The following is a 16,482-nucleotide window of genomic DNA, read 5'->3' as shown; positions in this document are numbered from 1 at the left end:
TTGCTGTTTCAGTGTTTGTAACCACGCCAAAGGTTTGTTGTGTCATTATGTCAGTACCATGCATGGTTTAGGGGTTGCTGTGTTTGGCATTATTAGATGGACATCATATTTCAGTCGTTTATAACCCAGGATCAAACCTGTAATTATCCCAGTTCTCATGTTTATACTTTTTCTGGAAGTGTCAAACACGGAGCTATAACTCAGCTGGGTAGAGAGGGATAGAAAAGAAGGACAATCTAGTAATTCAGGTCTTTCCAAGAACAAAGAAATTCATATGGATATGTGTAGGAAATAATCAGATGCTTAAAGTATGGTCATATTGCACAGGTGAGTTAAAGTGAGGTAAGCAACTTCAGAACATTCTTATTTTAATTCCAAAGCCCAGATCTTTTGTAGTTATTCTCTTGTAATCACTCCCATGTTACATAATGGTTTTGGTGTAAGTATCTGCTCATTACAAGCAGAGATAAAAGACTAGCTGCAGAGGCTACATCTGGTATGAAGTACTGAATTACATTTCCCACATTAGAAGTGTCCTTAACAGTTGGGCTAATTAAAGATAAAATCATGTCCTTATGATAAATATTTATAATTGAAAATCTGGCACTTGTAAATATGTATTACTACTGTGCAAAGTTAAACCATACTTGTGAGCTGCGTATCTAAGAAATCCAGCTAGACCTTTTTTTTTTAAATGTATTATAACAACTATTGTCCTTGAAAATGTGATTTCGGCCACAGTGAAAACCAGATCAGTTGAGAACAGAGTTTAGAATTTAAGCAGAAATACCTTTCTGAAGGTATATTGGTATAACTTCTGCAAGTTTAGCCTAAGTTGTCAAAGCTTTGTCTCTTCTATGTGCAGAAGTTAAGTACAGAAAAAACCTATGTGCAAGAACTGTGAAAAAGCTGACCTGACATTCTCATCTGTAAGATCTGCTGCAGTCATTCAACTCTGCTGCATGAAATGCATATTCAGCTTTTAAGGATTTTACAGCGCTGATATAAATAGGTTTCCTCATAGCATTGTAGGGAAAATAAAGAAGTAGTAATGGTCTGGCCAAAAATCTGGTCTGCAAGTCATGTGTCTTTGATAAACATAAGCAGCAAATTAGTTTTCAAATTAGGCAGTTTATGTAATAGAAGACCTACTTTTTTCTACATATCTCATTCCAGTAAAATTTTCTTAGGCTGTTAATTTTTTTTTTTCTATGACCTGAAAAGTATGGATATTTTTGGTGAGCTATAAACAATCTTTTAAAGACTTTTTGTCCTGAGAACCATCACTGACACACTGAACATTACTTACATTACTTAATACAATATAGTAATAAACATTTCTTAATGGCACAAATGAGATAAAGCATTTAAGTAAATGTGTGAACTTGTTTAAGAGCTCTATTGAATAAAACCTCAATTAATAGCTGTTTTTTCACCAACAGAGTTAAAAAAGACCTTGTTTCAGAGTTAGATGAAGAGTATAGGTGGTTTATGTAGCTGAGAGATGTTGCATCTTAGAGAAAATAACTAGACCAGAGATAGAAATATACAGAAGGAAATTCCCTTCAGTCTTCAGCTTCTTTTAATTAAAAAGTTTTAAATTCATCTAAGTGTCTTCAAAGCAATTTTTCAGGTGTGGTTAAAAGTACTTAATATGTACATGGGGCAAAAATAACAACCTAACTTCATTAAATGGTGTATTTTTTCATTATATTTGTGACTGGAGGTGCTATAACTTCTAACACCTTTACTCATTAAAAGAGTGTGATATCTACATTCTCCTCTTAGAAATGTTGTGACAGGAGAGTAGTGTTAAAGGAAGAAGAAGCTTTCAGAACATCCACAGCTGAGATATATTTGAGCACAAAATTAAAGCATGGAGTGTTGAAAGCTGTTGTTTCTAAAATTTACCAGACAACATATGCTATGTTTCATTATTTTCTTTGTTGTGTAATCAGAGTTGACAGGGGAGTAATATTTTCATCTTCCTGCCATTGAGACCTTGATTTTGGCAAAGCCCATACATTGAGTGAGTAATCTCAGCGCTTATGTGTCAGTATTTAAGATAATTTAAATACTCTCAACTTCAGTGATTTAGATCAACCTCTTTCAAGGTTGCAATTATTTACTTATGGCACAGGTAGAGTGACAACATCTGATACATTCTGTGTAAGAACAGTTCCCTAGGTATGGTAGTGTAAATCTTGCATGGAGATACACTTATACATAGATCTTTAAAAATTTTTTTTCCAGAAGTTCAGCAGCAAGTACAAAATACGTATAATCTGTAAGGACATTAAGTAATATTTCTTCTTGGATAAATTTTTGAAATCAGTTTTATCCACTGGGCTAAAGCTTCTTCTTGATCCTTAGAGCACACAGCAATCCAGGACTGTTTGGGGTTTGTGTCAGCTCTCTGAGAAAGCATCGCTTTCAAATGGAAAAAAGTAACAAAACCAGGAAGTAAATTCCACTGAAAGGTCACAAGAGACATTCACAAAAATGAACCTCAAAGACAGAGTGACCTTCTAGAGACAGCACCTCTAAAGGCTTATTTAGATCAGTGCTCCAATTAGGTGATCTGGAATCACCCTCTGGCTGTGCCTGTTGTTTCTCTGATTATACAGGAAACCCAAGTGACACTAAAATCCTTTTGTATATAGCTCTATTTAGTATTGTCCTATAGAAAGAAGCTTCGACATAAATACACTGTGCAAAATAATATCTTGTCTCCCACTTACACAGACCCACTGACCACCGGCTGCATTAAACTCCTGATTTTTTAGTGCACAAAGCAAATTTAAGGCAGAGGTTTCCTGCACGTTTGCAGGATAATGTTTGGAAACAGGACTGCATGGGATATTTTTATTGAGATGCTTATAGAACTGTGCAATGTAATTACTCTGTTCTATTTTATTCATACAGCTCTTCTGAGGAGAAAGGGTAACAGAGAGCTTCAAAAGGGCTACACAAAATAATTCTGTATGTTACTGAGGGCTGACCAAAGAGCTTATGAAAGGGAGGGTGCTGATCCCCAATGCTTAACAGTGGGACTATTTCCTTCTACTGGAGCTCTGTTGGTGGGAAATTATTGGGGGTTTTTTTTGGATAACAAGATCTGAGAACTGCCTGAGCACCAAGCAGTTCTGCTAACAGTGCTGTGACTGGTGCTTTCACATCTTTGCTGCTGTAACACCTGCTTGGCAGATGAGGCAATGCAAGCACTCTGAAATGCAATGAGATAAAATCAATTCCATTCCACTGAAGAGATTTTGTTTTCAAAGACTTCTAAATATTGTCATTCGTTGTGTAGCACTGGAGTCTTGGAAAGATGAGGTACACCACGTGCCCAGGGGGAGACAAAATGTGCAGCAAAAAATGCCTATGGTTAATGTGGCTCTTGTAGGGAAGCTGAAAGAATATAATTTTGGAGTGCAGAATTGTTGTGAGAACAGGTACTGCTCTTGAACCGACCACATTGTTCAGCACTTCAGACAGAGCTGTACTCTGCAAGTGAAAGGAAGAAAGAGAAGCCAGTTTGTGCCTGATACTCCAGGGAAAATGTTCAAGATCAATTTACCAATATACAAAAATTGTATTTGCCAGACACACTGCCTTTTACAAAACACCTGTGTACTCTTACCTGTGCGGGGGTATACACACACATCTCATGGTAGCATCTCCCTGTGCCTGGCTGTTTGGTTCTGTCTTTGAAAACTATGAAAGGGTACAAGAGTGTTGATAACATTCAGATCCTCCAATACAATTTCATGTCTTTACAGAACTGCTTCTCCACCTGTTTACTTCCACTTTGGCTCTACTGCTGCTCCTCTCTAGCTCTCTTAATTTTTGGGGACAAATGTATCTAGGATCAGCTTTTTCCAGTCTGTCCTCTTTCTTCAGTCCTTGACCAAGCAAGAGGTTTGTCTGGTGAATCAGGGAGTTTTGGATAAACATAATTATGTTTAAAATCTAATTTTATCATTAAATTTGGACAGCTAACAGAAAAGCAGAGTAATAGGACCAGAACGAGGGTCCCAGTAGCCCAGTCTCCTGCTGCTCCTACTCCCCAAACCCTTGTGAAGGGCACAGGATAGAAAAGTGCATAATGGTATTTCTTTCCAGGCCTCTTCCCACCTCCAACAATTTTTCTTTCAAGGACTTATTGTGTCATACTAATGTTATCAACATAATGCAATTTAGTGGTTCCTCTCTAGATTTGTTCAGTTGATTTGTGAAAACTGCCAGCTTTCACAATGGTCTGCAGGAGGGAATTTCATGTTTCACAGCTCTGTGAAGAAATGCCTTCTTTAGTTTGCTTTGAACTTCACCTGCAGTCCGGGTGGAGAGCCATTAATCTGTACATGAAATGCAGTGAACATTGATTCATGTCTGCAGTTTATTAATCAGCACTTAAAAGGTGATAATCTGAACCATGTGATAAATTTCATTGTTCAGTCAGAACCACTTTTTTTTCATCAAAATTCTCTACTGAGAGCATGGGAAGAGAGGCAAGGTCTGTACTGTACCCATTACATATTTATTATGTCATTCATATTGCACTAATTTAGCCTTCTCCTTCTTTTACAGTCTCATTTGCTTTTGCTGAGAAAAGCATTTATTTAATTGAAGGCTCAGTCTAAATAAAGCATGCCACTGATTGCCTATGCTGATTATTCCAGGCATTCTCCTCCTAATTTGGAAAATCTGCTTGCTTTTCTTGGTTTATTTTTATATTGGTAATTTTTTTCCTATATTTTTACTCTGTCCATAGTGCTGGGTTGAGCAGTTTGATTTCCAGCTAAGGCCAGTCACATTTTGGACACAGCAACCCTGCCTCAAAAATGGGGTTTGTACATTTGGAACTAGAGTTGGAAAACAGCTTCTTCTGAACTCAGGGGGTATTGGAATCAAGCCATAGAAGTGAGTGTAATTACAGACACTGGAGTCAGACATCCCCGGAATTTAAACCAGTTCAAGTGTGAACTACAACCCAATATTATCTGATTATGTGAGAAAAAATTGTTTTCCAGGTGCATGTTTCTTTGTTATTTTTTTATATTTCAGGGTAAACATGGGTGCATTATTTTCCATCCTGTCTGTGCCATTGCAACTCAGTTTTCCCTGGAGACTGGGGCTCAGTCTGTATTTCTTGAATTAAACTAGAAAACAGTAAATTTTTCAAGAAGTTATGAAAAGAGATGTTACCTATTTCACAAAATCTTACTGTTGCATGGTTACAGAATATACCTGTTTGTTTAATAAATCAAAAAGATGATTTGTCTAGCATTTCATGTTTAAATTGAGACTTGAACATGATTTAACTACTGAAATAGAAAGGCTGGTCAAAACATCGAGTAGAAAAGATTTGTTGTTGGGCCACACAGTGAAGGCAGACCAGAGTCCCCTTTCTTTCCTGCCCAAATGGAGTTGAGACCATGCCCAGTCTTCCATGTCCTTACATTTTTCTACACTACAGAAGACAGCAGTAGAGTCCCAAGTAAGGGAAAGGAGTCTGGGAATTACAGGACTACGCTTGCACAATATGGTAAGACAGGGATGTTGTTGCCCCCAGGTGAATCATCCATGAGACACAGCTAAATGCCTTTGTTCTCTTACAGTGCAATTGTATCAAAATCATGCTGACCCTTTCCTCTGGTGCCACGGAAGGGTTTTTCTGAGTGATAAATGGTAATTTGTAGAAGGAATCTGCTGCACTTTTTAAATTCTGTAAAATTCCTCGCCATTTTCTGCTCACAGACAAACTGCCTCCTGCACGATACTCAGTTGTAGTTTCTTTTTGTGTAATGAAGTATTTTCTCACCTGATTCTTGTCAGAAATAAAGTCAACAGTGTGCTAACAGCACTGGGATAGCTAAAGTTTTCTTCTCATTTTCTTCAGTATCTCCAGGGTTGAAAAAGGTGGTGAATATTTAATTTAGGACTTGGTTTCTTTCAGAACATTTCTCTGCTTTGGATTGCTTGGAGCTCAGAAGTGCTGTAAGATGGCCACAGTTACAGAGAATAATCTCTTTAAAATCAGAGCTGCTGCAGCCTGTGAGGATATGATGGTTGTACATAGGCAGCTGCTTCTGAGCTTGCTTGGATCCCCTAGAGCCTCCTGGTCCCTTTCTGTATCAGCCTTTTCTGTGCAGCATCCAGAGCAGGTCTCAGACACTTGTGATACCTTTTCCTGTTAGGCCAGTGAGGAAGTTGAACAGTACCCATTGCATCTTTTCTGTAAGAAAAACACCTTTAATACAATGTGCTGGTGTGGGTTACAAAGCTTGGAGAGAGAACCAGCAGAAAAAGAGAAGATGGGAAATGCTGGAAGAAATTGTCCAAATTCCCAAAGCTGTTAAAGTGAGGAAGACGCAAATCAACAAGAACTTGCTGAAGCTCCACTACTTATTTGATGAGCTGGCTTTAGAAAGCAGACACTGGAAAGGAGAGCGGGGAGGAAAGTCTTCAGAGGTGCTTTTGAATTTCCTGTTGAAAAATGTCCGCAACAGAAACTATGAGTCAAGTGTTCATACTGTGTTTTTGACTTGGGAAAAAGTATCCAAATTAAAATACGAACTTTGTTTGAAATTTTCTCAAAATTGAGTTGTGCTTTAAAGATTCTGCTTATGAAACAGGTAGCATCAGAGGCAGCATGCTGAACTGCTTGAGCTGGTAATTCCCTTCCCCAGAACTCCCCTCTTGCCTTGCCACAGCCACTGTGTGGCCTTACAGCCCCAAGAGCCATAATGCAGTGTGTGAATTAGCATCAAACCGAAGTGTTTATTAACTTCTTTCATGGTTGAACTGATGAAAAGTCTAAGGCATATCAGCATATGCAAGTATTACATCTCATCAGATGACTCTTGAACAATGCTTGTTTGGGTTGGTTGTTACATCATGAATTATTTTTGCTAAGTAGGCTGCTCTAGGGTCAAAGAACTTGTACCAAAATAGGTATTTCATTCTTTAGTAGGGATGCATTATTCTAAAGGGAAAAAGAGTTATGATCAGGTCTTTGGAAAAGGAAAACATTTTGTCTTTCAGATTCAGCTTTTTCAGATCAGAACTAAAAAGGACATTTTGTGCTTGATAAGAAAATGATGGTAAATTGCATAGCAGAACAGCTTTTGTTTACTAAAATCAAAAGCAATTCCTGTATCTAAACCATTTTTTACAAAGACCCTGATTTTTTTTGCATATTGACTGATTCATAAAACTCGTATTTGGTAGAAGGCATGAAGCTCAGTGGATTTAGGTGTTTTCATGATCCAAGTACAGTTTTAGCACAGACAGAACAGGACCTGGTACCCAGCACTGGGTGGTGCCTGCCCTTTTCTGATCAAAAATTAATTTGGCAGGTTAGACCTTTCTTCCTTAGCAGATACTCTGTAATCTGTGTTGTGTTGTTATGCAGTCTGACATTAGATGATGGTGATGATCACGGAGACAAGGATGTGTGGATTGTTTTGCTTTTGTTTTAGAGTAACTGTCTGCACAGCTTTTTACTTTATTCTGATTTTAATCCCTTTTTTCTTTAATGAATAATCCATTAGGTATGAATAGGGTCTTGCAGTAATGGATCCAGCTTTTTTTTAGTAAATGGATACTGTGAAACCTCCAGTCACATTTCAGTTCAAATAACTGTGTATTTCATAAAAAATGAAATAATGAATGCTTGTGAAGGTGCTGTTCTTTGGACATTTATTTACACAGTAGGTTTTCAGTATTTCATACAGCTTTTATATTAATGCTTTTTCCAGCTGCTGTTTAACAAAACCAGCGATTAAAAACAAATCACTTTTTTTCTTTTGTTGTAGTGGGAAGGGACTGTATGTTTTCATGTATAGCTGGATGCATTTAACTGACCTGGGGGTGCATTAAAGTGGGCTATAAAATTGAGGTCTGCCAGGGTACTGTTCTTTCCTCACAGAGTTAGGGGGAAAAACAAGGGGGTGAGGGGTGTCTGTTGCTAGCAACTTGACATTATTACTTCAGAAAAACATCTGACATTAGTAAATTAAATTTGAGTGCATACATCTCTAAGATTCTTTTTATGTTAAAGATCAAAAGCAAGAGCAAAGTAAATTGCCTGCTTGTCATCTTAGTATTATTGCAGTGACTGGTTCAGCTTTCCTCCTTGTGCTAAGCCACAAAGTGGGTGCAGTACAGTTGAGTGAACACAAATGTGCTCTTGCAGAAAAACACCATCAGTGAGCCTCCTGTCCATACACAGCAGTGACCTGTTTGTTTCCTTCTTCAAGATGTAACGTACTGTAACCCAGCAATAAGAAGAGTTTATACTGGCACTAAGGGGTATCTGAAAACTGAAGTCTTGAAAACAAAATGTTTTACTTGTGTCTGTCTCTGTCTAGGATGGTTTTCTCAAAATTTTCCCTTGAATTATCAGACAAGTGGAATTTTTTTTTTCTTTAGCATAACTACAGTTCCTTTATGACTTTTGTATCCTCTGTCCTTCTAATCACACTTAGAGTTTGGTTTACATATATGATGACACAAAGTCTTGGGTTCTTTTCCTCTTTTAAACCCAAATGTTAAATTCTCTGGATGGTGGGAAGATGCTACTTTAGGACACAGATGCTTCCAGTAAAAAGAGAGAACTTAATTCCTTTCTAAAATACTTATTTCTGGTACTAAAAGTGTGTCACATGGGTTTGGACCTCACTATGGGTTTATGATTCTTACTTGTTCTTAACTTTTTCATAGACTAAAGTAGTTCTGCTTACCTGAAGAATACTGAATATACTGAAAAGGCCTTGTTACCTTGTTACAGTAGCAGCTGACTTTTATATTCCACCATTGCCTTTTGAGGGACTCTAACTGGCTTTCTCCCAAGATGTAAAAACACTTCACCAGTTTTGCTGGGTTTGTACAGCTGAGTCACAGCAAGCTCCCAAAGTTGCCCTGCTGCCTTACTCACAAGTGTACCTCATGCTGCAGCCAGAGGATGGTTCCAGCAGCAGGGTAATCAGCCCTGATACACTAAAACAGGGGAACAGACAGGCTGGAGCTGACAAGGCCCATGTATCACTGCTCGGTGACAAGGTGCCTTTGTTCTCTGTTTTCTACCTTGACTCATTTGCTGTTTGAGAAGGGCTTGGATCTGAAATATGAAAGCCCATATAGCTCTTACCAGAGACACAGCAGAATAATTTATATTTTGCTTTCGAAGCTGCTTAATTTTTAACTATACTTTGAACCAAGTTTATATATTTTATATCAGTCTTCAGATCACTCGCACAAGAGCAAAGGATTGATGTTAGCCAGCTGCCTTAAGATGGGTTCACCTACTTCCCTTTTCATTTTATCTCTGTGAAAGAGGTCTAAGTCTACTGCAGGAGAAAATGTGGAAAGTTTTTTCTGGCTAGAGAAATAAGGGTTTCCATGTGAAGTTATAGCATGTTCCTCATTACAGCTCTCTGGCTTTGAATTGTCTCTGCTATCTTCCAGAAATTCTGCAGTCTGAAGGCAAAATCAGTTGTTGCTAGCTTTTTATTTTTTAAACGTCATTTAAGGTTGTAGTGCCGACAAAATTTCCAGTATTTTTAGCTGTCTGGTCCAGTAATTTTTCTCTTTCACAACAGTATAAAGTAGTATTAGATGCAGCTTCAGGAAGCTGTAGGAGTCTGGACCAAAGGTCCAAGGACCTTAGACTAAGCATGCCAAAACATAATCCCAAAACCTGTTTGTAAAATTAGCTATTTATACTAACTCCACATTTTCATTCAAAATAAAACATGTACTAGCTTAAATTAGCAAGAAAACTGATTAATATTTTTTTTACCAAACTCTGAATGCTGTTCACTGTGGTGCTCAGCTGTACCTATGGGCAGAGCATGGAAAGGCAAAATGGCAAAGGAGGCTGGAATAAGCTGGGAATGAAAAGCTTTGTCTAGGGCAGAACAGTCTCTCTTGGAGAGGAAGCTGCATTCCCAAGTCTCTTGTGAGGAGCTTTGCAAACTTTGACAGGAAAGAAAGTACTAAACAACAAAATTACTCTTTTTTTTTACTCAGACTCAAGATTTCATTATTTTGTAGTAATAGAAACATTTTATTAAAATTTATAAAATATGGGGAGGGGAAAGTAATCTATTTGGCAGCAAGAATTTGACTTGTAAAGACAATCAAAAAGGCCACTTAGAGTAACAAATACAGCTTTTGTATTGTTTATGCAAACAAATACAGCATTTGTTTGTTTATGCTTGCAAGACAGGAGAAACAAAAAGTGGAAATTACTGGTTTGGAGGTGAGGATGACACAATTAATTTGATTTCAAATTGTATCAAAATTTCTGTAAAAATTCCATATTTTTTTACTCCAATAAAGTCCAAAATATAATTAATCTATTTTTTTTAAGAAAATGAAACAGAACAGCCTTAAGTCATTAAAAATAGAAGGAATCAGAGTCAACCTGCCTTGTTTGTCACCATACCAGATAAATGTTAATTCATGTCATTCCAAGCCTGACTCTTGCAGGTGTGAACCTTTCCTTTCCTGGCTGCTCCTCCTTCTTTCCCTCTTCAAAACTCACAACTTCTTTTGCTTTATTAGATTTCTTTGATGTACCTGGCTCTGTTCCCTCTGTGATACCCTCAATGTCTTGTGAAATGATTACAACTTACCTTCTCATGTACGTCTTTTCTTTGTTTGTCTTGCCCTTTCTATTTTTTTAAGGTCACTGGCCTTGGTGTACAGTTTAAGCTCTCCTTAGTAAATTTTCTTCATGCTAATTGACAAATACAGCTCTACTCTCTTTGTCTTCCAACCTGTGTTTCAGTACCATCATTCTCTAGGCAGGTATCTAATTTTAATCAGCTACCTCTGGACTGTCCCTTCTTTCTGGGCAAAGGAGTGGGGAGACAGCAAACACACCTTTTAGTGGGCATAAAGAACTCAGAGTCCAGTAACCCTAAACACAGCTGGTGGAGCACAATAAAGTTTGGTTAGTTATTAGTATTAGAATTATTTGCTACTCTTTACTAATTATTTGTTTAAAATGCAAGTTTGTGTGAATGGTTTAGTTGTAATTTTATCCTTGAAGAGCCATTAAAGAATGAGGGTAAATGTGGGACCTGTAAGGTGCTAACTAAATACATACTCTGTCTTTTTTTTTTTAAACAGGCATTAGAGCTGTATTTTCTGGACATTACCATAGGAATGCTGGAGGATCCTACAAAGGCCTGGAAATGGTGGTATCATCAGCTATAGGATGTCAGCTGGGACAGGATACACATGGGCTTCGAGTGGTGGTTGTGACAGAGGAGAAGGTGGTGCACAGATACTACAGCTTAACTGAACTGGGTAGCCACGGCATAGAGAAGGAGCTGCTGGATATGCTTGCTAAGCAAAAGTAGGCTGTGTCAAAAGATGTTTTTCCATATTAGATAAATATAAACAGTTTCATAAGGTTTCCCCAAGCAGAACTACAGATTTCTGACTGCAGTGTCCCAGAACAGCTCCCAGTTTGTTATCATCCTAAATAACAAGGAAGTTGTTGACATGTTTTTCTTTTTGAAAATGAGACCTATGAGGAAGGTCCTATGGGAGAAGAGCAGAGCTAATATGGTAATGTGTCATTGAAAAGTGCAGTTCTGAGAATTTTCACTTGGCTCCTAGATAATACTTTCTTATTACAGAGAAACTGGTGTCTGCATAACCCTTTAACTGTGGGCTCGAGAGGCTGGGCAGAGATTAAAAAACACCAAGTGACCACAGTTCATTTTGGTTTCTCTTAGGCTGGTAAAAGGATGAGATGAACCTTGATGGCTCTTATTAAGTGTGGAACACATTAGAACACCAGAGAAACCTGTGAAAGTAACCTAATACTACATAATAAAGTACAGCCTGAGGTGGAGACCTATGAACATGAGGAAATGACTGAAAACTAAGTCCTTGAGAGAAATCCTGGTTTGCCAGCTTCACTTCAAGCAACAAATTTAAGAACACACTATTTCTGAACCTTTCCAAAAAGTCATTAAGACATAAGTACACTTTGTTTGCCTAATGCTCTCCTTTAGTGCATTTGGGCCCAGCATCTCCTCTTGCAGGTTTTAATAGAGGTAATATTTTTATAGGGCTACAGTATTCAGCTCCTGGAGATTACACACAGAAATTAAACACTTGATGTCTTGTTAGAACTTAATCACATTTTACACTGGCAGAAGTGAAGTTTCCCCTGCCACCCCTATTTGCAGACAGTCTGTGCCGTGGTCACTGCTCAGTGATTCCCTTCTTACCTCAGCTCAGCAACTTGGTTTCTAGTGTCTGGTTTTTCCAGACGTTATCCTCAGATAACTGGGTTTATTCTGCTATGAGACAAATAATTGAAGAAACATCTATCGTAAGTAAATCAAACAGCAGCAGTAAAACCTAAACATTTCACTGCTTAGAAGGCTCAGTTCCCCCTGTGTGTCACAGCACAAGTGTGTGTGTGTCACTGCAGGCTCACACTCATCGTATCACTGTGCTTAATGCTGGGAAAAGGCTGCTTCTCTTCATGCCCTTCCTGAGCCTTTCTGTGCAGACTCCAGCTGAACACAGCAATATCCTTTAAAGCAAGGGCAACCTTCACACAGTAGTTCCCAGAGTGCCTGCCAAGCAAACCCTGACATACCTGACACCTCAGGATACCCAGTCACCAGGGAGAAAAGCTGACTGGCATCAGAGAATTGTAAAGAGGGAATTTCCACTTCACTAGTATTCTGCAGTTACTGGGAATGTCTCGTCCTGCCCTCTGCTGACATCACATCCCTGGCACGTATGGAAGTGCAAAGCCAGGTGGTTTAGGCTGCAGGTGCTGTGCTCTTGGACTTCATTGGAAAGTGGTCCATACAAAACATACCATAGAGAAAAAGCATTAGACCAGAATATTAAATTAGCTTCGAGTCTAAATGAAATACAACTCTGCAGCAGCAGATACAGAAAGGGGGGGGTGGGGGGGGGTCCCCAGAAACACCCCAACTCACAGAACTAAGGCAACACAGACAAATCAAAAGCATTTCAAGCAATACAGAAATACCCAGCACTTCTCTTCAGAAAAAACACCCTAAAAGACTCCATAGGCAAAAACCACAACCCACAACTCAGAGAGCCATTACTTTTTTTTAATTGACATTTTCATTTGTTTCTCTAGAAGTAATTTCCTCCATTAGCACTTTGTCAAATGCAGATAGTTTAGTACATTTCTACTAATAAACACCTTTTCTTTTCCTCTAGGAGACCCATTAAGGCCTTAGCCTATTTAAATTTATAATGTTGTTATGTCACTTTTGGGCAGCCAGAAATTGAAACATCTATCTTCTAAATATATCCTTATCTTTTTCAAATATTGCTTAGAAAGGTATAGCATTGTTAGAAACTACCATTTGGCCTAAATTAACTGGTAATGGCATTATCTGTATTCAAGTCTTTCTCACATTTTTCCACATAAAAAAGACACAGCAATACAGAAAGGTAGCTCATACTGCTCTAACAAACCAAGATCCACAGCCCTACACAGGCCAGCCTGCCTGCCCAGGGATTTCCTGAATAATGGGTCAGAAGCACTCTAGGTAGGACACCAGTGACTGTATTTGGATACATGTGAGACAAAGATAAAATTACCACAGCAGAATGTGGTTCTTGCAGTACCCTGCAAGCACTGAAGCCAGGAAGCTGCTAACAGAACACAGCACAAAGATAATGAATCTTCTGCCACTTTTTTACAAAGCCTGAGCTGAACTTAGTCTTACCCTTTTATTAATTCTAAGTCTTGCTCTGTCTCAGCCAATGAGGAGAAGGTAGGGCCACCTTACTTTGCTTCAGCTGTATAAAAGCTGCTTTCCCACTATGCACAACCAGAGACTGCAGTTGGAGACAGGTAACTCCAGCAGGGGATTCATTCTGTCCTGCAACTGATGCAGAAGCCAGAAGGACTGTGATAATCCATGGAATTCCTTTACCAAGATTCCTAAGGTAACTCAGTGCAGTTAGCTTGGAGCAGAAGGCAAGAGGTCAGGGCCTGAGCTGTCACCCCAGGAAATCAGAACATGAAGATACGGGTGAGAAATGAAGCAGGAGTGGGAAACAACCCATCAGGTGCTCCTGGGTCCCCTCCTTGGCTGAAGCTGGCACCATCCTCTCCTGACACTCTAGGAGAAGGGAACACTCCTGCAGACTATTTACTCCTTTGTCTATGCTGGGTACTCACAGCAACTCAACATCAATACATTTTCACTGTTCCCAAAACATAAACACCAACTGTGTATAATATTGTTAACGTTATGCACTTACGTGCACCACAGAGGAAGATTTCCCAGCTGCCCTGGTGGTCACCGTATTCACACCAGGCAGAGGATCCTTCAGAGTTCCCATGGTACCTTTTTCAGTGTGCATATATTCCAATAAAAAGGTCTGGCTGATTCACAGCATTCCTGCTCTGGCTCACAAGGTAACAGCTATGACCTTCTACAAAGCTCTTCCCAACCTATTCAATTGTTGGAGCAATTGGAGATACAACTGGAGAGAAGTGATGTAGCACATGAGCTTTTTAGAGCAGTATTATTGCCTCCACCCCACCCCCAGTCCTTCATTTTGGGGATATTTAGAATGTTATTTGGCATATTTAGGAATATGATGACTGTAAAATACTGTAATATTAATAATTCAAATTTATTTCATTTTACCACAGTCGTATAGAGAAGGTGAAGTGTTTATTACCAAAAATAAACTCCAGCAATAACTGGGACTGCTGTACTCATTCAGTGCATTTCAGAATATTTTCTTGAGACTGCAGATTATTACATTGTCCTTTAAGGTGTTCTACAATACATTACCATCAAAAACAGGACTAAAGAAGAGGATCTATCATTTATGAAAAACACTGGTTTTTATCAGTGCACTGCCTCAACACAGTAATGATTACAGTTTCAATCACTTTTCCAAGAAAGCAAGGTAAAAGAGAAAGATACCAGAGCATTCTGTGTGTTCACTGTGACCCAATTTGAGAGCTCAGATGAATTATTGTTCAGAGAACAGCATTCCTTTTTACTGTGCAGCAACTTAACCAAGACAATAAATTCATGCATATTTAAAATTAATTTGATTTTAAAACATAGATGCTGCCAGTCTTCCCACTCAAAGGACTTTTTGTATTCCCTTTATTTGGTGCACAGCCATGAGAGAATAAATAAATATTTTGTAAAGTCTATTTCTGAGCCTTGTTTTCCGTAGAATTTTGTTTGCTGTGGGTACAAGAGCAGATAGTATTTTATATGTGGGTCATTCAAAATTAATTCTACATTTTACAGCCTGCACTTTTTATACAAATTAGTTTCTTAGTAAAATCAGAGTTTAAGAAAAACCAGTTGGACAAAAATAGAGAAACATGGATACATATCAAGGAGTGAGTCTAAACAATCCAAAGAGCAATGGGACTATGTTAAAATTCACCTTGCAATGAGCTTTTTACTGAAAGGACTTGTACAAGTTTATTTGTTTCACTCTTTTCCTTATCTGTGCACTGGGCCATGTAGAAGTTTCCTATTTTTCTTCTAGAAAAGCAGCTCATAGATTATTTCTAAGCTCTCTATTATCAATGCAGATATCTAATGCCTCTCCTTATCCGAAGAAACAATGCAATCCTCATTTATTTCTCATTAAAGATGCATTGTAACACTAATCAGCTAAAGGTATTTTACTTGAAGCTTCTGAAGTTTATTTTTAAGTCTTCAACATGTTAATTGCTTTGCTTTGCCCTTGGGTTCCCAGAAATTAAATACAAACATGAAACTTCCTGTGGAAGTAAAGTAAAACCCATGAAATTTCTGTACTCTTACACAACACTACAGCAGTGAAAATTTAAGCATGTACATTTATTGCTTACTATTTCCACTTGCTTCCCTCTTCCTCACTCCCCCCCCCCTTCTTTCTTTAAAGCAGCAAAGTAAATATTCGGTCACCTTGTTGATTTCAATTGTTAGTTGCAACTGCTGAACTTCAGGACATTTCCTACTTCCTTTTGAGTGTGCTTCTACTTCCACCTCTCCTCCTATATTGCACACCCTGGGAAGAAAATCCAGTTGCACAGACCATAAGTGCCAGAGAGGTGCCTGCCCTGGTTAGGACAGTCTAGCTAATCAAGGTCTCGGAGCCTTGAACAGAAATCTGCAGTAATGTATAACTGTTGTCCAGTTCAGTGCAGAGAAGGGCATTAAGTTACTCAAGGTTCCTTTTATTTCCTTACACATATTCATTAGTAAAAGTCTTGATGTTGTTTTATGATATGCAAATGTAGAAAGGGTATTTGTTACAGAATTCAATTATGCGACCTCTCTGATGTATCTGAAGGCAAACTATCCCTGAATGAACTTGCTGCTATTCCCAAGTTTCAGGTAAAGAACACTGGCACTACACACTCTGGGATCTGTCACCCAGGAGCATTATTTCAGTGCTTCCCACAATGGTAGAAGGCAAAAGCCACTT

At 38.5% G+C, this 16,482-nt stretch overlaps 1 protein-coding gene across 1 annotated transcript in view; it reads left to right on the top strand.

Annotated features, from left to right (window-relative positions):
• CPPED1 (calcineurin like phosphoesterase domain containing 1) overlaps window positions 1–11,716 on the top strand; it is a 39,102-nt gene extending 27,386 nt beyond the window's left edge. The window contains exon 4 of the mRNA XM_042037402.1: window positions 11,143–11,716. Coding sequence (XP_041893336.1) covers window positions 11,143–11,375 — 233 coding nt within the window. The 3' untranslated portion in view covers window positions 11,376–11,716. The remainder of the gene's footprint in view (window positions 1–11,142) is intronic.
• The last annotated feature ends 4,766 nt before the right edge of the window (window positions 11,717–16,482 follow it).

This window comes from Corvus kubaryi, unplaced genomic scaffold (genome assembly GCF_017639235.1).
Source record: "Corvus kubaryi isolate FWS band 111438036 unplaced genomic scaffold, C.kubaryi_AGA036_p1.0 37387, whole genome shotgun sequence".
Classification (NCBI taxonomy): Eukaryota; Metazoa; Chordata; class Aves; order Passeriformes; family Corvidae; genus Corvus; species Corvus kubaryi.
Note: the sequence above shows the minus strand (reverse complement) of the source record. Positions and strands in the feature narration are given on the sequence as shown.